The sequence below is a fragment of the Ovis aries genome, chromosome 9 (assembly GCF_016772045.2).
Source record: "Ovis aries strain OAR_USU_Benz2616 breed Rambouillet chromosome 9, ARS-UI_Ramb_v3.0, whole genome shotgun sequence".
Classification (NCBI taxonomy): Eukaryota; Metazoa; Chordata; class Mammalia; order Artiodactyla; family Bovidae; genus Ovis; species Ovis aries.
Genome location: NC_056062.1, coordinates 22947489 through 22971304, shown reverse-complemented (window position 1 = coordinate 22971304; position 23816 = coordinate 22947489). Strand labels below are relative to the sequence as shown.

The window sequence follows — 23816 nt, the reverse complement described above, 5'->3', positions numbered from 1 at the left end:
GCCCACTGTGATTAAAGAGTAGTCCCCACTTGTGTCAACTAGAGAAAGCCCATGCCCAGCAACGAAGACCTAGTGCAGCCAAAAATAAGTAAATAAATAAAGATGACTTATCTTTACGGCAGCTTATATGATCAACATTGATCATACAGATAAGCAACAAGGATATATTGTATAGCACATGGAACTATAGCCATTATCCTATAATAACCATTATTGGAGTATAATCTATAAAAATACTGAATCACTATGCTGTATACCTGAAACTATTATTGAAGGAGGCAACAGACAGAACAGGCTCCATCTTGAAAGCAGGACTCCTTCTTGGACCAGACTGTGGACTTTGAGCTATATGCCCAGTATCTATGGAGAGGACATACCAACTGGAGAATCAGACCCCCCGGATGGAAGAGCCCCAGGGCTCGTGCCTAGACTCTCCATCGCCTAAAAGAATACCCTAATTATCTGTGTAACCAAACAGAATCATACATTCTATTATGCTTATTGGAGTATGACCACAGGCCTATTGATATTTGTTCACTCTTAACTATCTAGGCTTAAGGCATACGAACCACGGGTTAACTTTTATTGTATCTTTCTTTTCTTTTGTTCAGACTAGTTTCAGAGAATCTGGGGAGGTGGGTTTGAGCACGTACACTTAGGGTATATAAGGTTTTCATAAAAACTGGTCCGGGTCCTTGGCTAAGAGGAGACTCTGCCTCGGGCCCGCCGGTGTAATAGACTGTACTCCACTATCTGCATTGTCCTTCTGAGTGAGTTTGTTTCCTGGAACACGTGGCTACAACATTATGATATTGTAAATCAACTATACCTCAATAAAAAATAAATTAATGTAAAAAATAAAGATGATTTATCCCTTTTTTTTTAAATTTTAGTTTTTTATTTTTAAATTTTAAAATCTTTAATTCTTACATGCATTCCCAAACATGAACCCCCCTCCCATCTCCCTCCCCATAACATCTTTTTGGGTCATCCCCATGCACCAGCCCCAAGCATGCTGCATCCTGCGTCAGACATAGACTGACGATTCAATTCACATGATAGTATACATGTTAGAATGTCATTCTCCCAAATCATCCCACCCTCTCCCTCTCCCTCTGAGTCCAAAAGTCCGTTATACACATCTGTGTCTCTTTCCCTGTCTTGCATACAGGGTCGTCATTGCTATCTTCCTAAATTCCATATATATGTGTTAGTATACTGTATTGGTGTTTTTCTTTCTGGCTTACTTCACTCTGTATAATCGGCTCCAGTTTCATCCATCTCATCAGAACTGATTCTAATGAATTCTTTTTAACGGCTGAGTAATACTCCATTGTGTATATGTACCACAGCTTTCTTATCCATTCATCTGCTGATGGACATCTAGGGTGTTTCCATGTCCTGGCTATTATAAACAGTGCTGCGATGAACATTGGGGTACATGTGTCTCTTTCAATTCTGGTTTCCTCGGTGTGTATGCCCAGAAGTGGGATTGCTGGGTCATAAGGTAGTTCTATTTGCAATTTTTTAAGGAATCTCCACACTGTTCTCCATAGTGGCTGTACTAGTTTGCATTCCCACCAACAGTGTAGGAGGGTTCCCTTTTCTCCACACCCTCTCCAGCATTTATTGCTTGCAGATTTTTGGATAGCAGCCATTCTGACTGGTGTGAAGTGGTACCTCATTGTGGTTTTGATTTGCATTTCTCTAATAATGAGTGATGTTGAGCATCTTTTCATGTGTTTGTTAGCCATCCGTATGTCTTCTTTGCCACCACATTAACAAATTGAAAAATAAAAACCATATGATTATCTCAATAGATGCAGAGAAGGCCTTTGACAAAATTCAACATCCATTTATGATAAAAACTCTCCAGAAAGCAGGAATAGAAGGAACATACCTCAACATAATAAAAGCTATCTATGACAAACCCACAGCAAACATTATCCTCAATGATGAAAAATTGAAAGCATTTCCCCTAAAGTCAGGAACAAGACAAGGGTGTCCACTTTCACCGCTACTATTCAACATAGTTCTGGAAGTTTTGGCCACAGCAATCAGAGCAGAAAAAGAAATAAAAGGAATCCAAATTGGAAAAGAAGAAGTAAAACTCTCACTGTTTGCAGATGACATGATCCTCTACATGGAAAACCCTAAAGACTCCACCAGAAAATTACTAGAGCTAATCAATGAATATAGTAAAGTTGCAGGATATAAAATCAACACACAGAAATCCCTTGCATTCCTATACACGAATAATGAGAAAGTAGAAAAAGAAATTAAGGAAACAATTCCATTCACCATTGCAACGAAAAGAATAAAATACTTAGGAATATATCTACCTAAAGAAACTAAAGACCTATATATAGAAAACTATAAAACACTGATGAAAGAAATCAAACAGGACACTAATAGATGGAGAAATATACCATGTTCATGGATTGGAAGAATCAATATAGTGAAAATGAGTATACTACCCAAATCAATTTACAAATTCAATGCAATCCCTATCAAGCTACCAGCCACATTTTTCACAGAACCAGAACAAATAATTTCAAGATTTGTATGGAAATACAAAAAACCTCGAATAGCCAAAGCAATCTTGAGAAAGAAGAATGGAACTGGAGGAATCAACTTGCCTGACTTCAGGCTCTACTACAAAGCCACACTCATCAAGACAGTATGGTACTGGCACAAAGACAGACATATAGATCAATGGAACAAAATAGAAAGCCCAGAGATAAATCCACACACATATGGACACCTTATCTTTGACAAAGGAGGCAAGAATATACAATGGAGTAAAGACAATCTCTTTAACAAGTGGTGCTGGGAAAACTGGTCAACCACTTGTAAAAGAATGAAACTAGATCACTTTCTAACACCGCATACAAAAATAAACTCAAAATGGATTAAAGATCTAAATGTAAGATCAGAAACTATAAAACTCCTAGAGGAGAACATAGGCAAAACACTCTCAGACATAAATCACAGCAGGATCCTCTATGATCCACCTCCCAGAATTCTGGAAATAAAAGCAAAAATAAACAAATGGGATCTAATTAAAATTAAAAGCTTCTGCACAACAAAGGAAAATATAAGCAAGGTGAAAAGACAGCCTTCTGAATGGGAGAAAATAATAGCAAATGAAGCAACTGACAAACAACTAATCTCAAAAATATACAAGCAACTTCTGCAGCTCAATTCCAGAAAAATAAACGACCCAATCAAAAAATGGGCCAAAGAACTAAATAGACATTTCTCCAAAGAAGATTTATCCCTTTTTATTTGACATGAAAGTGAATATTTGGGAAAAAACCCAAACTTTCTTAATTTGTTTATCCAAACTGAAGAGGATGATTTAAGAAGGAATGAGAAAGTAACCGCTTTTCCTGAGAAATTCACACTCTGAAGAAAGAATTTAGAAAATAGAAGTTTGGAAATGTCACCTTCTCTTTGGGAACCTGACTGTCAAACATGTTACATCAACTATCAAAATTCTCAGAGAGGGAGTTCCTTGGTGGTCCAGTGGTTAGCAGGCTTTCACTGCCGGGGCCCAAGTTTGATCCCTGGTCAGGGAACTAAGATCTTTCAAGCTGGGTAGTGGGGCCAAAAATACTCTCAAAGATGCATATTTACTAATGTCAGGGAGAAAAAAGTTTTCCTTTCCCCTTCTAGTTTCTTCAGACTGCTTTAAAAATTAAATTGACGTGAGACAGAGTAAGAGTAAATAATAAAATTTAATTACCTACACCCAGGACTGTTGGAGAAGACTCCTGAGAGTACCTTGGACTGCAAGGAGATCCAACCAGTCCATTCTAAAGGAGATCAGCCCTGGGTGTTCTTTGGAAGGAATGATGCTAAAGCTGAAACTCCAGTACTTTGGCCACCTCATGAGAAGAGCTGACTCACTGGAAAAGACTCTGATGCTGGGAGGGATTGGGGGCAGGAGGAAAAGGGGACGACAGAGGATGAGATGGCTGGATAGCATCATCGACTCGGACATGATTTTGAGTGAACTCAGGGAGTTGATGATGAACACGGAGGCCTGGTGTGCTGCGATTCATGGGGTGGCAGAGTCGGACACGACTGAGCGACTGAACTGAACTGAACTGAGGACCTCCTAAGAAAAATGGCATCCCAAGACAAATTAGAGAATGAAGGCTTCTATGAGGAGAGAAGGGATGAAGGGGAAAAGTTAAAATTTTACATAATCTCCTTCTTCTGCCTCTGTAACTTAGCTTGCCCTTTGCAAAGTCTAGATCACGTAGGTCACGAAGTCTCAGAAAGTGGGGACTTTAGGAATTGGAGTTTATCTCACTCACCCTTTTCCTGCTCTTTGCGATAGCCCAGCCCCTGCAAACCTGCTTGATCATGCCTCTCCAGGTCAGGCATCCCCCTCCCCGTCTTTTTAAACCAGCCTATTAACAGCTGGTGTTGCCCACTGTAGTCTGTCTACGGAAACTCTGTAACTCCTTTGTCCGGGGCTCACAGCATGGAGTGTTACCTCCTCTGGGCCTGCCAGCATAATAAACCTGAGTTCCCGGATTCTCCCCGTGTGGTGCTTGGTTTCTCCAGTATTGGCTTCTTCCACTTGGGAAGGGGAGAGGAGTTTGTGACTTCAAAGGGGAGGAGAGCAATTTACATGAAGATGGGAAAGAAGTGTTTGGTAAACAAACATTTGCCAGGCTTTGCAAAGACAATGGGACACAGAGAGAAGTTTGATCAAATAGGACTTGCTAAGTTTTCCCCAGTTTAACATGTTTAGCTCCTATTCCTTGTAGTATCTCTGAGGCCAGGTCTCTTCCTGGAATGGGGCCAATTTAAATTCTTTTAGGCAGTCAAAAGGAGGCGGTAAAATCTCTTCCTGAGCCTTTTGTTTCTTAAAATCCACCTGGCAGAGCTTCCCTGGTGGTACAGTGGATAAGAATCCCTCAGCCAACGTAGGGGACATGGGTTCGATCCCTGGTTCGGGAAGATTCCACGTGCCACAGAGCAACTAAGCCCGTGTACTACAGCTACTGAGCTTGCACTCTAGCGTCTGTGCTTTGCAGCAAGAGAAGTCATGGCAATGAGAAGCCTGTGCACCACAATGAAGTTTAGACCCTGCTCACCACAACCAGAGAAAATCTGTGCTTAGCAATGAAGACCTAGCACAGTAAGGGGGGGGGGGGGAAACCCAAAACCAAAACAACAAAAATAACAGCCTAAAATAATCTTCATGCCAAACAGACACATTTTGGGGTGGCAAATTTTGCTCCCTTATGGTAATCTATTTTATAATTTTCCAAGTACAGAATTATGGTAGACTTTGAACCCGTTTGTTAAAAAAAATATAAAAAACCTATTGCCTTATAATGAGTTTGTATGAATAACTCACAAACATCAGAGAAAAAAAGTAAGGTTGGGAACTTCCCTGGTGGTCTAGCGGCTACAACTCCCTGCTGCCAGTGCAGGGGACCTGGGTTTGGGCCCTGGTCAGGAAACTATATCCTACGTGCCACAACTAAGACCTGCATGCTGCAACTAAAACCCAGAGCAGCCCAAATAAGTAAATATTTTTCAAAAAGGAAGATGTATGGCAAACCTTGTATAAGGCTTTGTCACAAATGACTTAGAAAATACAACCAAGGGTGCAAATACACCTCCAGGATCTGCCTGTCTTTATAAGATGTTTATTTCTCTCTGATGGAGCCAAACACAGAAATAAACTGAATTTGAAACCCAACTCTTGCATTTTTGTATCATAAACTATTAAGATGAAAAAAAATCAGTTATGTTCAAACCCACTGCTCTCACCAAAAAATGATGACAGCTGAAAGATTTTTGCACTATCAGTGAATTTCAAATATTTGAAAGTATTGTTTATTTCACCAGTATCATTTACAATCCATCTCTCATGTGCATTTTATAGTATGTGCTTTTAAATGTATGAATATAATGATAGAATGGACAATAATACAATTTCTAGATTATTATGATCACTTTTGATAGAGATAGGGGATCAAAATATTCAGAAATCACTGGCCTGTGAGATAAAATGGAAAATTCCTGGCCTGGCACATAAAATCCTTCATGAGCTACGTGCATCTCAATTATCAGCCTCATTTCTCAAGCATACATCAGACTCCAGACGTCCAAACTGCAAAGTCACTGCCTGAAGCCTGGGCCCTCCTCCCCCAGTCTGGAATGTCCATCCCCTCCCTTCAGGTGACGTCTGGATTACTTGCTTTCCCCAGTGTTTGTACTGCATCCCACATGAACAATAACTGGGATGCTGTATTGTAATCATCTCTTCCCTCTACTGGATTCTAAACATTGGCGGTATAGACTTTGCATGGTTCAATTGCCACCCACCCCTTTTAACATGGTACTGGGTTTGGAACATGGCCCACACTTAACGGATGTTTACTAGATGGAAAAATGGATGGGTGAATGGATGGGTATCCATACTCACTAATCATGTTCTCACATTTCTTTCTCTTTTTTAAAATTTCCTGACGAGGGATCAAACCCATGCCCCCTGCAGTAGAAGCAATAAGTCTTAACCATTGGACAGTCAGGGCAGTCCCCATGTTTCACATTTCTACATATAAACTTCTTGAAGGCAGTATTCCTGTCTGAATAATTCTTGTATCTCGCACAGCCTGGAGCATCATGCCTCACATATAGTTTTTTGTTTTTGTTTTTTTTTTAAAGAATAAATGAATGATTCTATATACAAGCTGTATTCTCTGTTCTTAACAAGTTTGGCTAAGACAGTAAAGAATCCGCTTGCAATGTGGGAGACTTGGGTTCAGTCCTTGGGTTGAGAAGATCCTTTGGAGAACAGAATAGCTACCCACTCTAGTATTCTGGCCTGGAGAATTCCATGGACAGAGGAGCCTGGCAGGCCACAGTCCATGGGGCTGCAAAGAGTCGGATACAACTGAGTGACCTTCACTTCACTTCACTTCAACAAGTTATAAGATAATACACTTATTTAAACAAGAGAGTAAAGTGGAAGTGGGTTGAGAATATAGAAATAAATTACATGTTAAGAAGGCAGCCATAGACATTAGAAAGAATGCTTGTAGCTAAAGGATGAGACAAGTGTTATTCCTGGTGAGGACTCTGGTTTCTGGGCCATCGTTTTAACTTTAACTTTTAAGTTAAAAACTGCTTGTGTATACATATATACACACAGCCTTCATCCACTGATAATGAAAACATTTGAGGCCATTTGAAAAACTCATTAAAGCAAGAGGACAAGCAGCATCTAGCACTTAGGAAGAGCGTTTCAGTTTCTGATGCTTTCTCAATGAGTTTCTGCTAGATGCGTCAGTGGGGGAGGTCTTCGGTGTGGTCTACCATGTCTTATACACCACAATATTCAAACACATATTAGGACTGTGTTTTCTTGCATATTTCATGTTATTTTTAGCCAATACAATACGAGCAGAGGGACTTCTCTGGTGGTCCAGCAGTTAAGACTCAGAGCTGCAGTGCAGGGAGCATTGGTTGGATCCCTGGTTGAAGAATCAAGGTCCCACATGCCTTGCCGTGAGGCCAAGAAAATACATATTGGGGAGGCAGAAGCTTTAAAAGACTGATCAACCACATTTTCTCTCTGTTCCCATCATCAGTCAAGGACACCTGGTGATGAAGCCTTCTTAACTAGGGTTCTTGAATAGTGGTTCCCTGCCATTGCCTCAGCCAGTTCACAATGGACAGAAAATGTGAATGAAAAGTGAATCTTTGTTGAGTTAAGCCATTGAGCTTTGGGGGGATGTCTGTCATGTCAGCCTACTTGGCACTATCCTGAAGGGTACAGTCATCACCTCCAATCTACATCCTCCTCATGATATGAGCATCACTATAGTGGAGGGAGTAATACAGACTCTGGTGTCAGACTACCTGAGTTTACGTCTTGCTCTGCCCCTTACTAGCTGCACTATCTTAGGCAAATTACCCAATGTCTACCTAAAATGGGAATGATAGTAGCATTGTCAGAATTAATTGAATAAACATACACAGAGAGCTGAGAAGAGTGTCTGGAACATACTACAGACGACTTGGATGCTTATCACGTTTGAAGGAACTGCTGTTAAGTCACTGAATTGTGTCTGATTCTTTGCGACCGCATAAACTGTAGCCCACCAGGCTCCTCTGCCCATGGGATTTCTTGGGTAAGAATACTGAAGTGGGTTGCCATTTCCTCCTCCAGGGGATCTTCCCGAGCCAGGCATTGAACCCGTGTCCCCTGCATTGACAGGTGGATTCTTTACCACTGAGTCACCTGGGAAGCCCATGAGGAACTACAGGAAAGTAGAAGGATTTTCTTGTGGCCACACAGCTGAAAAGCAGGATTCTAAGACTAAACCGGGGCTGTTGTTTTTTAAACCTCATGCACTTCACAACGTAGATACTGTATGTGTTATGTGAGTCTGGGCAAATAGCTAGATCCAACCCAGAGTTTCAACGGTCATAAAATAACACTCTAGCTGATTGTTTCACTTACAGAGCCTCTGTGAGCCCCAGAGGAGATAATGGATGTTAAAGCACTTTGCCAACTAATTGTGAGGGTCTATTAAACAGCACTCTGTGCTAATGCCACTGGGCAATTAACATTATCCAGGGAATGCACTGGAACATCTTAATGAAAAGACATTTAGATTTTTTATTTTCTTCTACAAAACAAAAATCATAAGAAGACAAACATGGTTGCTACACTGCGTTTTCTTTCTGTTGTGTCTGGGATTTGACTTAATAAAAGATAAGAATGAAATTATGGCAAAGTAATGAATAATTTACAGACAGTGATCCTCTTTAGAAAGGCTGCCCAGCGGTTGCATAGAACTACAAACACATACCATGTGTTTCAAGCCCAGTTCTTAAAGGGGTGCTCTGTGTATTCTTGAAATTAAAATGGATAGAATTCTGCTCTGAATTACAAATCCTGTTTACTTTTTCCAAAATAAAGCCACACGGATGCTTTGCTGTGCTTCATCACCGCAAATAAAGAAAAAAATGCCTATAGATTGCTCACTTTATAAACGTTACCTTCCCTTTCTTCTCCATAAACTCTGAGCTTCTGGAGGGCAGGGGTACCATCTTTCATTTCCACATGCCCAGTACATAGCACATAGGTGTGCTGTGTGCTCAGACGCTCAGCCGTGTCCAACTCTTTGAGACCCCATGGACTGTAGCCCGCCAGGGCTACAGCCCTCTGTCCATGAGCTTCTCCAGACAAGAATACTGGAGTGGGCTGCCGTTTCCTCCTGCAGGGATCTTCTCTACCAAGGGACTGAAACCGTGTCTCGTGTCTCCTACATCGGCAGGCAGATTCTTAACCACTAGCACATAGTGCTCAGATGTACTTATTGAAGTCATGGACAAAACCTTTCTTTCTCTGTAGCCTTTGGCTGCTTCTTAGAGTCCCAGGGGAACTGTGGAGGTGCCTTTGGGCCTGCCAGTTGGAGAGTGGGGAGAATCTCCACATCTTCCCCCTTCAGTTCAAGCAGCTTTGCTCTCATGTGTTTTCATGGAGGGCTTCTATCTAAGATTTCTTTGAAATGAAGACTCCACTTAATAGTTATTACAATTTTTTTTGTAGCTCTAGTTCAAGCGGGGGTACCCATAATGCAACAGTTAACCAGCAAAAAGCGATGATGTTATTTCCTGTAACTGAATGGTTAAAGAAGAGTGCTTGGTGTATGGTAAAAGATGGAGAACCTTAGAAATGTTCTTTCAGTTGAAATGCTGGGAAAAAAAGGAACAGCATGGGAGTTAGTTATGGAAGCCAATTACAGCCACTGGGCCAGGTGTTCTGCGCAAGTGTCAAGGTTTATATTTACAATAACTCTGTGTACCATTTCCAGCGCCATTTTACAACCGAGGAAACTGAGTTCCAATAAGTTCCTTTCTTTGGTCACACATATAGCAGTGGAATAGCTGGGATTTCTCCCCAGGGGTGCGAGTCTAAATCCAGGGGTCCACCTCTACTGCCTGGAATGGTTTACTTTGAGAAAGAAGCCATCCTCAACAGTCCACGAACCACTGGGGTTTAATCTGGCTCTGCCCAATAGAGGGACGACACAGTCTCTGCTGATTAATTCCCAAAGTCAGCAGACCTATGACAAGCTCCCTTCTGTAGATTTCTGAGTTCATGGAAGGTAGCACAGGAGTCACTCGCTGTCAGGGTGGGGGCTGTCAGCACGCTGGTCGTGGAGCCCGACTTTGCCTTCAACCATGATCTATCCCACAGCCTTTACTGGGCGCTGGAGTCAGCTTGCCTTATAAAACTTGCAGCTCATCTGCTTCTAAAAAGTTGAAAAACTGCCATGTCTTATCCTAGCATGGACGTTGCAGTCTCATAAAATACTTCATATGATGTCCACAACAGTTCTGATAGGTAGATACCTATCAGGATTACAAACTTCCATTTTACAGATGAGGAAACTGAGGTTCCAAGAGAGTTAAAACATATTCAATATCTCTTCTGTGTTGACCTCATGTTCTGTGTTGACTTCATGATCTCCCTTCATTCTCACGACCACCCGATACTACATATCCTATCCATTTATCTCATTCATTCATCCAACAAGCATTTCTTGAAGACCTTGGCAGATATAAGCAGGGAATCAAATAGACAAACCAGAAAATCTGTTCCTGTCTTTATCGAACTTGAATTAGGATGTTTTCCCCCCATTTTGCAGCTAAGAAGCCTGGCATGGAGAGAGGTTAAGTCTCTTGCTCAAGGTTAGGAAGTGATAGGTCCTGATTGGCCCTCAGAACGCCAAACTGCAGGCTGAGAGCTCCATGGACACCTGGTCGCTGCTTGTAGTCCACTCAACATCACCCTCCTGCTTTTGGGAGTGGGAAGGTAAGGGGAGAATCTAGAGCAGGATTTCTGGTCAAAAACAGTGTGAACCCCATGAGAGAAAAGCAAGAGAAAAGATCCAGCCACTCATTTCCCACACTGAGCTGTATGTCTTTCTCTCTCTGTAAAAATAGATATAAAAAACTAAGGTTGCCCTAAATGATGAGCGTGTGAACATGTGTGTGTGTGTGTGTGTGTGTGTGTGTACTCTACAATGCATATTTCTTTAAACTCACAAGCACTTTTCTACGCCATTGAATACTAACACAAACCATGGCAACTAACGGTTCCTCATTTCCCTGTTTTGTAATATGCAAAAATTTATCTAACCATTTCCCTGCCTTTGGACATTTAGGGATTTAGATGAATATGCCTCAGGGTCTTTGCCCTGCCACTAACAGGCTGTGCGTCATTGACAGGAAGTTATTTATCCAATCAGAGTGTTATTTTCCTCCTCTTACAATTGAGGAAAGAGACAGTAGCTTCTTCACCTCACAGGGCTGTGGTCACTATTAGGCGAGGTGAGTCAGGAAGGTTATTTAGTATGGTGTTTGGCACATGGTAAGCATTCAGTCAATATTAGCTTAATGAACTATTGCAACTGGATAGATTTGATCTTTACCATTGTAAATAATTTTGTGAAAAGAACCCTTGCTCATGCATTACAGACAACTCTGTTGCATTTTAAAGAGAACTACAGCTTTGTGGATGCTGTAGTCAATGACTTTTCAGATCAAGGTAAGAAAGGGGTTTGGAAAGGAAAGAAAGATTTATATATAAAGAGAGAGACAAGGGAGAAAGGGAGAGATAGAAAGAGTAAAAAAGAAGTTCAAGAGGGAGAAAGGAGAAGGAAGAGATGCCCAGAGGCATGCACTAGGCTTAGGCACTCCTGCCTCTTAAGGGAAGAAAAACAAATCCTGATTTTCATTCCTCATCCTGCCATGCTGCTTGGCAGAACACCCCCACCACAAGGATTAAGACCTTTGCTCCAGTTAACCGTTGGGGACAAGCCAGTTTCTGCTTGGCATTCTGGTGTCATTCCATGTCTTTTTAGCAACTGCAATGAAAAGATCAGGCTCTGCAGTTTTCATTAAGTTTCATCAAGGGAGCCTTTGCAGACCGTTAATAAAGATATTGCATATTACAGAGCCCACCTTCGGCTCTAGCGTCTTATAAGCTATCAAGCCTCCCCAGAAATAGGGCCAGGGTGTGTGAAGAAGTGCCACCTGGAACCACTTTTCAATCTACTTAATGGAACTATTATCTAAGCCTATTTTAATTAATTTAATTTTATGAACAGACATCCATGAGATGCTATTAAATGCTTCATTAGAAATAAAGCTACATTCAATCACCTTTTTTTTTTTTTTTGCCATTCACCCAGCTAATATCATGTTTCTAAAATCAACTATTTTTTCTAATGGAATACATTTACTAAGAGGTTTGATGAAGGCTTACAATCTTGTGATTGTCAGAGGTTTACTGACTTCTCTTCCCACTCAGTGTCAGTTCTGATAATTTATTAAGGATGTATGTGAGACTTCCTAGGCTACCCTTCGACCCTTTGGGTGTCAATAGCAGATTGCAGTCATCAGAAAGAACTCCAGAAATCTAGAGAAGAGAGTAATCATGCTGTCATGGTTAAGACCAATGGTTTTGAGGGCAGATGGTTCTTGACTGGTGCCCTTGTTCAGCTCCTGACCAGCTCTGACCAGTTGTGAGCAACTACATGAACCCTATAGGCTCCAGTTTCCTCATGGGTAAAGTAGGAGCCTAATTCCAGAGGTGAGTCAGGATGCAACCACACAGTTGTATGGTTGTTTATGGTAAACATAAACCACAGTTGTTTATGGTTAACATCCACTCCGATGGACTTCCCTGGCTGATTCTGATTAGTCCATGTTGTAGCCATATTAGTGAGAGAGTCAATTCCTAGGCAGGTTGATAGGAAGTTCAGGGTCTGAGGAGGAGAGGTGGTTGTGGGGCGGGGCGGGGGGGGGCGGCGGATCTGGGACTCTCAAGGAGGAGATAGGGGTCTGGAATTCCCAAGGAGGTGGAAAGGACAAACGCCCTTTTCCCCCTACATTCCTTAGTATTAGTCACCTAGGGCTTCCCTTATAGCTCAGTCGGTAAAGAATCTGCCTGCAGTACCGGAGACCCAGTTTCAGTTCCTGGGCTGGGAAGATCCCCTGGAGAAGGAAATGGCCACCTACTCCAGAATTCACGCCTGGAGAACCCCATGGACAGAGGAGCCTGGCAGGTTATAGTCCATGGGGTCGCAAGAGTTGGACACGACTTAGCGACTAAACTACTACTACGACTAGTCACCTAAAACGTTTCTCTCTTTAAGCCTGGAACTGATGATTACACTACAAACAACTCAGTTTAAACTCCTTACCAAGGATTATACGGGGACTTCCCTGGTGGCTCAGATGGTAAAGCGTCTGCCTACAGTGCAGGAGACCCAGGTTCAATCCCTGGGTTGGGAAGATCTCCTGGAGAAGGAAATGGAAACCCACTCCAGTATTCTCGCCTGGAAAATCCCATGGGCGGTGGAACCTGGTGTGCTACAGTCCATGGCGTCGCAAAGAGTCAGACACGACTGAGCAACATCACTTCACTTTCAAGGATTATATAACAACAATGTATCCTGCTTAAGGACAGTTTCTCCTTCCTGAAAACCTTCTGACTAATCCTGATATCTTAGAATGTATATTATGGGAGTCCGTCTGGTAAAATGTTTCTATTGGTAAGTTCTAAAAGACGCTTACTCCTTGGAAGGAAAGTTATGACCAACCTAGATAGCATATTGAAAAGCAGAGACATTACTTTGCCAACAAAGGTCCATCTAGTCAAGGCTATGGTTTTTCCAGTGGTCATGTATGGATGTGAGAGTTGGACTGTGAAGTAAGCTGAGCGCCGAAGAATTGATGCTTTTGAACTGTGGTGTTGGAGAAGACTCTTGAGAGTCCCTTGGACTGCAAGGAGATCCAACCAGTCCATCCTAAAGGAGATCAGTCCTGGGTGTTCATTGGAAGGACTGATGCTGAGGCTGAAACTCCAATACTTTGGCCACCTGATGTGAAGAGCTGACTCATTGGAAAAGACCCTGATGCTGGGAGGGATTGGGGCAGGAGGAGAAGGGGATGACTGAGGATGAGATGGCTGGATGGCATCACCAACTCGATGCACATGAGTTTGGGTGAACTCTGGGAGCTGGTGATGGACAGAGAGGCCTGGCGTGCTGCAATTCATGGGGTTGCAAAGAGTCGGAAACAACTGAGCAACTGAACTGAATCCTGTTATCTTAAAATGTAAATTGTGGGAGTGGGTCTGGTAAAACTTTCACAACCTTGAGACATTCTTTTGAGTTATTGTAATAACTAATTTAAAAAGTATCTAATTCCCTTGCTAGACTAGTGAGGGGGGCACTCTCCACTCTCCCTTCTGATGTCTGTGTCAGAAGCTTTCTCTGTCCCTTTTTATACTTTAATAAAACTCTGCATCACAAAAGCTCTTGAGTGATCAAGCCTGATCCTTGGTTCCAAAGCTCAATCTTCTTCGGAGATCATAGTATCACTAGTTGTTCAATATTTTGCTCTCAGCCCTGCCTAACTCCTAGAGCTGCTATATGGACTAAATGAGTGAAGACATGTACAACACTTAGTTCATGGCATAGAGTAGGTGTTCATTAAACCTTATTGTTATTATTATCTTATTAGACTGGGAGACCTAAAAAAATGAATAGATTTCTGTAACTTAACTGAGTCCAATTTTCCAGTGTCCAAACTCAGCCCTGATTGTAAGATTCTATTAGAAAAACACATTTTCTGGTGATAAATGCATGCTATGTATTTAAATTTTCAAAAGAACACTCTGAGTTAGGGCTCTTATGATTCCCATTTCACAGAAGAGGTCATGTAGGCTTTGAGAAGTAAAGAAGCAGGAACCATATTACGTCTTCTGACTGCAGTTCAGGATGAAGTGTGCTCCCTAGAAGTCATCTCATGGTGCCATAGTCACTCTTCCAGGGAACCATTGCTGTGATCACATCCAGCAACAAACTCTAATAAGGTGGTGTATGCATGCTCAGTCACTTAAATGTGCCCGACTCTTTGTGACCCCTTGGACTGCAGCCCGCCAGGCTCCTCTGCCCATGGGGATTCTCTAGGCAAGAATACTGGAGCGGGTTACCATGCCCTTCTCCAGGGGATCTTCCCAACCCAGGATCGAACTCAAGTCTCCCGCATTGCTGGCAGATTCTTTACCGTCTGAGCCACCAGGGAAGCCTAGAACCCTGTCCAAATGCTTACAGTATTATCAATCAACAAGGGACATTTACTATAATGATAAAATTTAACTTCTAGGTCACATTTGGTGTCTTAAGGGACTCTCGGGGTCTCAGCTTTGGAGGATTATAACCCTTTCCTATTTCACTACTGCTCTATTTAAGGTCTTTACTCCTCTTCCCTGTACTGTTATAAAAATATCTCCCAACCAGTTTCCTTCCCCTTGGCCTCTGTTTTCTCTCATCCGGAGTCAACTGGAGAGAGTTGCCCATCTCCATGGTTACCCTCCTCAAGCGCCGATTGGAACATGACACTTCCCCACTTCAAGTGTCAGAGACTTCCCATTGCCTGCGGGATAAAACCTGGTGTATCTCGAGAGGTCACCAACTATCTGTGCACTAACTCCACAGTCGGAATTTAGAATTATAGTGACCAGGGAGCCTGCTTCAAATCCTTCACACACACACACACACACACACACACACACACACACACACACACACATGCACAAACATGCCCATGAACACACATGTATAGACACAGAAGTGCACACATACTCATGCATATTCACATATCTCACAAAGACACACACGCACATACACACCATACGTATACACATACATACACACATATACATGCCACATATGAATACACAGCACACATGTACATATAGACAATACACATGAAAGAAAGTGAAGTTGCTCAGTTGTGTCCGACTCTTTGCAACCCATGGACTGTAGTCTACCAGGCTCCTGCATCCATGGAATTTTCCGGTCAAGAGTACTGGAGTGGGTTGCACACATAAGCATACATACACGTGCACACAGATATGCACACATGTGGTTTCTGTCGTTCTTAACTACCAGGGTAACCTCCTTCATAGCCTTGTGGTTTTTAAAGGTACTTCAAATTTATTTGGCTGCACTGGGTCTTAGTGGTGCCACCCAGGCTAAGTTGCCCCAAGGCACGTGGTATCTTCCCAGACCAGGGATCAAACCCACGTCCCACGAGTTGCGAGATGGATTCTTTACCACTGGGCCACCAGGGAAGACCCATGACTTTGCTTTTAGGAAAAAAACTTTGGATCTCAGTGAAAAAGACCACTGTGGAGATAACATAGATGGGGAAACCATTCCCTTACGGTGTTACTTCTGACAGTCTTGACTCTGTTTCCTTGAGAAGCCTTCTGGTGTTCTGAGTAGCAACTCATCCCACCTTTCCAGTTTCCATCTCTCTGTCCCCACTAGTGTGTGACAGAAGGAGAATCCCTATAACATATTTGGAGTGATCAGTGAATAAAGGCCCAGGGCCATTTTGAGTGTTGGTTTGCCATTTGTGCAGGAGTTATAAATCTCACCCAAGCATGGACAAGACTGAAGCTGCTGGGGTCCAGATGCCATCTTACCATCAGAGCACCAGCCCCTCATTGTCAGTCTGTGCTCTGGGGACTGGTGTTGGGATTCTGACTCCTTGAGGAAATGTCAAAAAGGGGGACAAAGAGAAACCCTGACAAGGCAGGGGCAGTACCTCAACAGGGATCCATCTCTGATGACAAATATACAGGGTGGCCATCAAGCCTGGGGATATCAGTCAATAAATGGCTTATCAACATTACAACATATGCAAATAATGTTAAGTATGGTTCCAGATTTGACGGCTTCTTTGGAGTTTTCCAGTTGGAACAAGTGCCTTTGGGCTGAATACAAAGTTGCATTGTGTCTAAGTGGTGCTTGGTTAAGATTTTTGACTTTTTGGTAAAACTATAGAACTGGAATTTTCTTATCCACACATGGAGGTGTAAATATTGTCTGCTGGTCATCCCTCAGAGTGCAATACTTGACAGGAGTGGAAACTCTACAAGTCCGAGCCAATTGCAACTCACGTTTGCCTACTTCTAGAGCTTGTGTTTATTTCTCTGCACCATGCTTTGTTGGTAACCGGAAGAATTCATGCTGGACCTCAAGTCACCTACATTATAATCAAGGAGTTGTTTGAGCATTAATAGACTCTGACTCATGCAGTTAAAAAACATCCTCCTGAATTGTCTTGTTCTAAAGGAAGTAAAAGCTGTACTTAATAAACTAACAAGAGAAAGTCCTTGAATCACTTCAACTCCTCCAAATCTCAGTGTCCCACTCCAAAGCTTCAGAAAGGACACTTTAAATTGGTTAAAATGGTCAGGAGGGATAAGATCCTCTCCAGAAAGATAAATGGTAATGTTCTGAGAATCTTAAAGCATTTTGACAATAAATGTTCATTTCTTCTGCAATGTCATCTCTGCAGCATATCTTCTGCTGAAGTTCAAGTTAGAAACTCCTATAGAAAGTCTGTGAATGAATGGGTAAAGGGAATATTCTTTCTTTCTTTTTATCCTTCCTTCTCTCTCCCTTCTTTCCTTTCATTCTTCCTTTCTTTCTCCCTTTCTCTCTCTCTCCACACAGACACAGACACACACACACAGAAACACTGGAATATTATTCAGGTTTAAAAATGAAGAAAATCTTGCCATTTGCAATAACATGGATGAATGTGGAGGGTATTATACTCAGTGAAATAAGCCAGAAAGAGAAAGCTAAGTCCATTTATATGCGGACAGTTTTTTTTTTTTTTTTTAAAGCTGTACCAATAGACACAGAATAGAAAGGTAGTTGTCAGGAGTTAGGGATGAGGTAGAGAACAGGGTAAATGTTGGCCAAAGGGTAAAAATATTCATTATAAGATGAATAGGTTCTGAGGTTCTAATGCAAACGTGATGACTATAGTTGACAATATTGTATATTTGAAATTCACTGAGAGTAGGTCTTAAGCATTCTCATAAAAAGATGACTATGTGAAGTGATGGCTGTGTTCATTAACTTGATTGTGATCATCATTGAAAAATGTTTAAGTAGGGTCTTTCCTGGCGCTCCAGTAGTTGCGAGTCTGCCTGCCAGTGCAGGGTACGCGGGTTAGATCCCTCGTTTGGGAACAAAGATCCCACATGTGGTGGAGCAACTACCCTGTGTGCCACGACTACTGAAGCTTGCGTGCTCTACAGCCTATCCTCATCAACAGGAGACGCCGCCACAATGAGAAGCCAGTGCACAAAAGCCAGAGAAAGCCTCCGCGCAGCAGTGACGAGCCCACGAGCCTTAACAAAGACTCCGTGGCTCTTAATTTTATTGATCAATTTAATCTTAACACAAATTTAAAGAAAGAGAGAAAGACAGAAAGTCAGTGGAAGGTTTTACTACTTAAACTTGATTTTGATAAGTCATGGTTGATAAGTTACAAACTTGCAGAGGCCTCAGAGCTGGTCTAGTCCAACTTTCTCATTTCAGACAACCAATCCAAGGAACATCTCTATTGGGCAGCCATAGACAAGAGAAGGACCCCGGAGTGACCCATTCATCACTGTATTTCCGGGACTTAACACAGTATCTGACACATGGTAGAACTGAACAAATGATCTGTTGACTGACCCACTAATTGACTGACAGAGTACAGTTCACAGACCTCATCAACTGCAGAGCTGGTATGAAACACTGGGTCTTCTGGGTTTGGGCCCACTGACTCCTTTGAAACTAGTCAACACATGATCACAATTCAACCTAGTTTTCAGGGTAAGACTCTCAAGCATCTGGATTAACAGCTGAGAAGCATCTGTAGCCTTTCCCATCTACAGAAAGGGAACTCTGGTGGGAAGTGGTGGACTCCTTTCTCTATCCCTCTTGGAAGAAACGTCTGTATCTCTGTAGAAGAGGAGGTAATAGCAGAGTGGACATCTCCAGCCTCTCTCCATCAGCCTACCCGGTCTTAAGGTTCGTGAAGGTGGGGTTTTTCATTATATATGCGTGTGTGCTAACTTGCTTCAGTTGTGTTCAACTCTTTGCGACCCTTTGGATTGTAGACCACCAGGCTCCTCTGTCCATGGGATTCTTCAGGTAAGAATACTGGCATGGGCTTCCATTTCCTCCTCCAGGAGATCTTCTCCACCCAGGATCAAACCCACATCTCCTACACTGGCTGGCGGATTCCTTACTACTGAGCCCAGGGAAGGCCTCTCACCATACACCTCATGGCAAAGCACCTCAGTGCTTTGACCAGGCCCTGGTCATGGGTTGGTTCCAGAGGTGGGACCCTGAAGGCCTGCCCAGGGGGCACACCTGCCCTCCCAGAGTGTGATGTCGGTCTCAGTCTTGAAATGACCAGGGTTGCTTCAGTGGGACAGGATCGTATTTAGGAAAAGTGTTTCTATGCCCTCTTCTTAATTAGGGGACTTCCCAGCCTTTCCCAGTGTCAATGGACTTCTGCCTGAAACCTGAATAAAGTCAGGGATCTGTCAGCAAGTAGAAAGGTCAGGCACATGGTGTTGGTCACAGCCAGGCTCTACTGTAATAGAGAGGGAGCCTCCAGCTCCTGAGGTTCCCCCTGCCTGTACCCAGACTGGTCTTGGGAACCAGCAGGCAAGCTGAGCCTACAGTGGAGGGTGTGCATGGGGGTGCAGGTTGCTGTCTCTGCTGACTTTAATCCAGACTAACACTCCCAAGCATCACATGCATACCAGGTCGACCATATGACCAAGGTGTGAGTTCACAGGGAGAGTTTTCCAGTCTCTTTTCAACAATACTCTTCTCTTAATAGGTGAGGCAGAAGCCATGGAGATTTCTGTCCATGGGTCCTTTCTTTACTGCCTTTGCTGTGGTTGTGGGAGGATGTGATGCTTGAAGGATCTGCAAACATTTTGGAAACTCGAAGGGAGCTTTGACAACACTGAGCTTTTATCACACAGCCACAGACAGTCTAGTTCTAAAGTCCTTGACCTCAATAACTCATCCGTCTTTGATTAAATCTCTGTTTGTCAGATATACTGACCAAAGCCAACAGCACTTGTCACACACCCATAAAGACACCCCTGGCTGCCCTTCCTGTTGACCTTAGGATAAAATGAAAGTGAAAGTTACTCAGTCATGTCCGACTCTTTGTTTATTCTCCAGGCCACAACACTGGTGTGGGTAGCTGGTCCCTTCTACAAGGGATCTTCCCAGGGATCAAACCTAGGTCTTCAGCATTGCAGGCAAGTTCCTCACCAGCTGAACCAGCAGAGAAGCCCAACAATACTGGAGTGGGTAGCCTATCCCTTCTCCAGCGGATCTTCCTGACCCAGGAATGGAACCGGGTTTTCCTGCATTGCAGACAGATTCTTTACCAGCTGAGCTACTGCGACCCCTTAACATGACTGAGAAGGCCCTGCAGGTTCTGGCTGATCCCAGGGTGCAGCCTGCCTGTCACCACATTCCAGTCGAGACCTCACCAACTGCCTTGGCAGCACATCTCAAATTCTGCACATGGCCATCTATCCTCCAGGCTGTCCATTCCACCTCCAGGATCTAACGTCTTACTCTTCAGGTAACAGCTTAGACATTTGTACGCTGGAAAGTCTTCTCCAGCACCCCAGATTGCACAAACTGTTGGTTTTCTATCGCCCCCAACAACCCTGGTTTGATTCATCTCAGAGCATATTGTACTGTGTTGAAATTGTCTATGCATTATCTCTCCCTGAAGGTAAGCACTACATTCATCATGTTCCTTGCTGTATCCCCAGAAGACCAATTTGTTGAACAAATAATGAAAAGGAAGTATAACTAGAACACAATGAAACTAGCAGGTTTATTGGTTTTATGGGAGAACTAATGGGCATAAATCTTCATAAAATAAGTCAAAGAGCTCCACCTTGCAACATACACATGATTGACCTCAAAGGATAGGGTGCTTTTGGTCTTTTCCATCAAGCCCACCAAAGGCCCGGTATCAGGGAGGAGGTCCCAAGTTACCTGATGGTTTTGATCATGCTGAGGCCCATTTCTACACAGCAGTGGGCGTGGTCCTGGCGGGGCTCGGGAAGCCCTGAAACGCAGTAGTAGCAGTCCCCCAGGATTTTAATACGAAGGCAGTGATGCTCCTGAAAGGCATAATGTGGGAAAGGATTGAGTCAGCAGATAGGTAAGTGCTTCCGAACGGCTTGGGAAAGAGGGGAGCTGAGTCAAGAGGTCTGCGCCTTGGGATCAGGGGCTCCTCCTTTTGAAAAGCTGTTATCATCTTCCCAGGAAATTAGGGGATGTTTGAAGGTATCAGGGGCATAATGGAGTCATGGAAAAACAGTGTATTTTGGGCCTGACAGATACACTGTCATATCCTGGTTCTAATCTTAATACCTACTGTGTGGATGGACCTGGCAGAGTGGGCATTCAACATGGGTATTCAATGTTCCCCTATGAGTCCTGCTCCCACTGATACATTTCTTTTCAGGACATGTCCTTGGTTTGGTAGCTTTTCCTTTTTTTATTTTTTCTTTGTTAGCTCAAAACAAGCACTTAAATATATAAATCACTTAGAGATATCAGCTATTTCAACTCTATATAAAGTCCTTTCCCAGCTAGGGTACTGACACCTTAATAAGATGGGCTGACTATGTCTAATACATACTTCCATTCATTTATTAATTCATATGCTTATTGATAAAAACATCAGTTGAGCACCTATATATCATAAAGCAACCATTGTCTCTGACACAAAGGTGATTAATAATAGCCCCTAGTATGTACCATGAACTTCCCTGGTGTCTCAGTGGCAAAGAATCTGCCTGCCAAAGCAGGAAACTTGGGTTTGATCCCTGGGTCAGGAAGATCCCCTGGAGGAGGGCATGGCAACCCACTCCAGTATTCTTGCCTGGAGAATCCCATGGACAGAGGAGCCTGGTGGCCTATAGTCCATGGGGTCGCAAAGACTCAGACATGACTTAACAGCTAAAGAACAACAATATGCATCATATACTAAACAGAATGGATCTCACAGCAACCTTGAGGTAGGTACAGTATTTATCCTCATCATTTCACCAGTGAGAAGCAGGACACAGCTGATGGGGGATTCACATTCTTGAAGATATGATTCTTACAAAGTTTCAAAGAGCAACAAGCATCTAGGAAACAGTGCATCCTTTCATACTGAATCAGAATAGGCTGGATTTTGCAGATTTTAGAGGAAAGAGAACCTGGGACAGTATAGCACTGGGGCAAAGAGTGCTGGCAGAGGAGCTCCACTGCCAGAGATCAAATCCTAGACGCCCCCACCCCACCCACCTCATCTTTACTGTGTGTCTTTAGGTAAATTACTTAACCTCTGAGCCTCTGTTGCCTCATCTATAAAAAGAGGATAAGGAAGACTAGGACCTCAGGGATGTCCCTGGTCATCGCGTGGTTGAGACTCTGCACTTCCAATGCAAGGGGCGTGGGTTCAATCCCTGGTTGGGGAAGAGATTCCACAGGCCATGTGGTCAACCAGTTTAAAAACAAATAAAATAAAATTGGGTCTTTAGGAAAGAGAAAAAAAGAATAGGACCTCACTGTGTGACTGTAAAGATGAAAGAAGATGATGTGCGGGAAGGCTTAGTATAAGGTCGAGCAGATGCGACACTAAAAATACTGCCCATCTCTGTGCTGGGGGCTTGGACTCCTGTCCTAGTTCTTCCACATTTCTATCTGCGACCACGGCAGAGGCCCTCTAGATCTCCTTGGGCTAGATGGCTGGGACTCAGTGGCCTGTGTGGTGTTCTCTGGATTTGAAGCCCTAGGAGCCTATGAGTCTATGGCTTTGTGGGTGAGCAGCTCTCCTTGGGAAACCAGAGTCCAAGGGCAGGAGGAGGGGAAGTGCAGACACAGAGGGGCCTGCTGAGATGCCAGAAGCACACCAATGCCCTGGTACTGCAGGCGATAAAGCACCATGCTGGCTTCTTAAGCTGAAGAGGGGTTGGGACATCATGTTTGAGTAACGAGTAAAATCACTCTCCCAATAAAAAAACAAATACCAGACAGGGAAAAGAGAATCAGAACTGGCTTTGGTGTTTCCCTGTCTGCATCAGATCTCCAGGGTCTTGCCAACCTTTCCAAACAGGCACAGATGCGATCTTCAGAACGCTGATAGCATGCACAGCATCCCATAGTTATTTTTAGGAGCATGCAGCTTCTATCTATTGGCAGCTTCAGTGCCACTAATTTTGCAAGACAGCAAAAAGGGAAGCTCAAGACCTTCACTTGTTTCTCCTAACACACTCTAACATCTAGACTGTGACGGCCAGAATAGAACTAGATACTGGCCACTGGTTTGGGTGGTTTCTAGATTTGTGGAGTCCATGGGACAGTTATATATATACATACATACATACATATATATATACATATATATATATATATATATATATATATATATATATATATATATATATGACTTCCCTGGTGGCTCAGATGGTAAAGCATCTGTCTACAATGCAGGAGACCTGAGTTCAGTCCCTGGGTTGGGAAGATCCTCTGGAGAAGGAAATGGCAATCCACTCCAGTACTATTGCCTGGAAAACCCCATGGACAGAGGAGCCTTGTAGGCTACAGTCCATGGGGTCTCAAAGAGTCGGACACGACTGAGCGACTTCACTTCACTAATATATATATATATATATATCTATATATATATCTATATATATATATATATATATATATATAAAACAACCAGAGGGCCCAAGAGACTGCATCAAGGTTCAATTTTGTGTTTTGCCAAGGAAGTATGAAAAATGTCCATCAACATACAAAAATAGCAGCCCAACTATCCCACTATTCCCATCACTTTTTATAAAAGAA

General features: G+C 43.0%; 1 protein-coding gene and 1 non-coding gene across 4 annotated transcripts in view; one reads left to right on the top strand and one right to left on the bottom strand.

Moving 5' to 3' along the window:
- Positions 1-23816, bottom strand: part of ADCY8 (adenylate cyclase 8) — a 235114-nt gene that overhangs the window by 112410 nt on the left and 98888 nt on the right. For all 3 annotated transcript variants that reach the window (XM_027972893.3, XM_027972894.3, XM_027972895.3), the window contains exon 5: positions 20964-21091. In XM_027972893.3, the coding sequence (XP_027828694.1) occupies positions 20964-21091 (128 nt within the window). The remainder of the gene's footprint in view (positions 1-20963; positions 21092-23816) is intronic.
- On the top strand, positions 13279-13350 carry TRNAC-ACA (transfer RNA cysteine (anticodon ACA)). The gene has a single exon. It is a non-coding gene; the product is annotated as a tRNA-Cys (tRNA).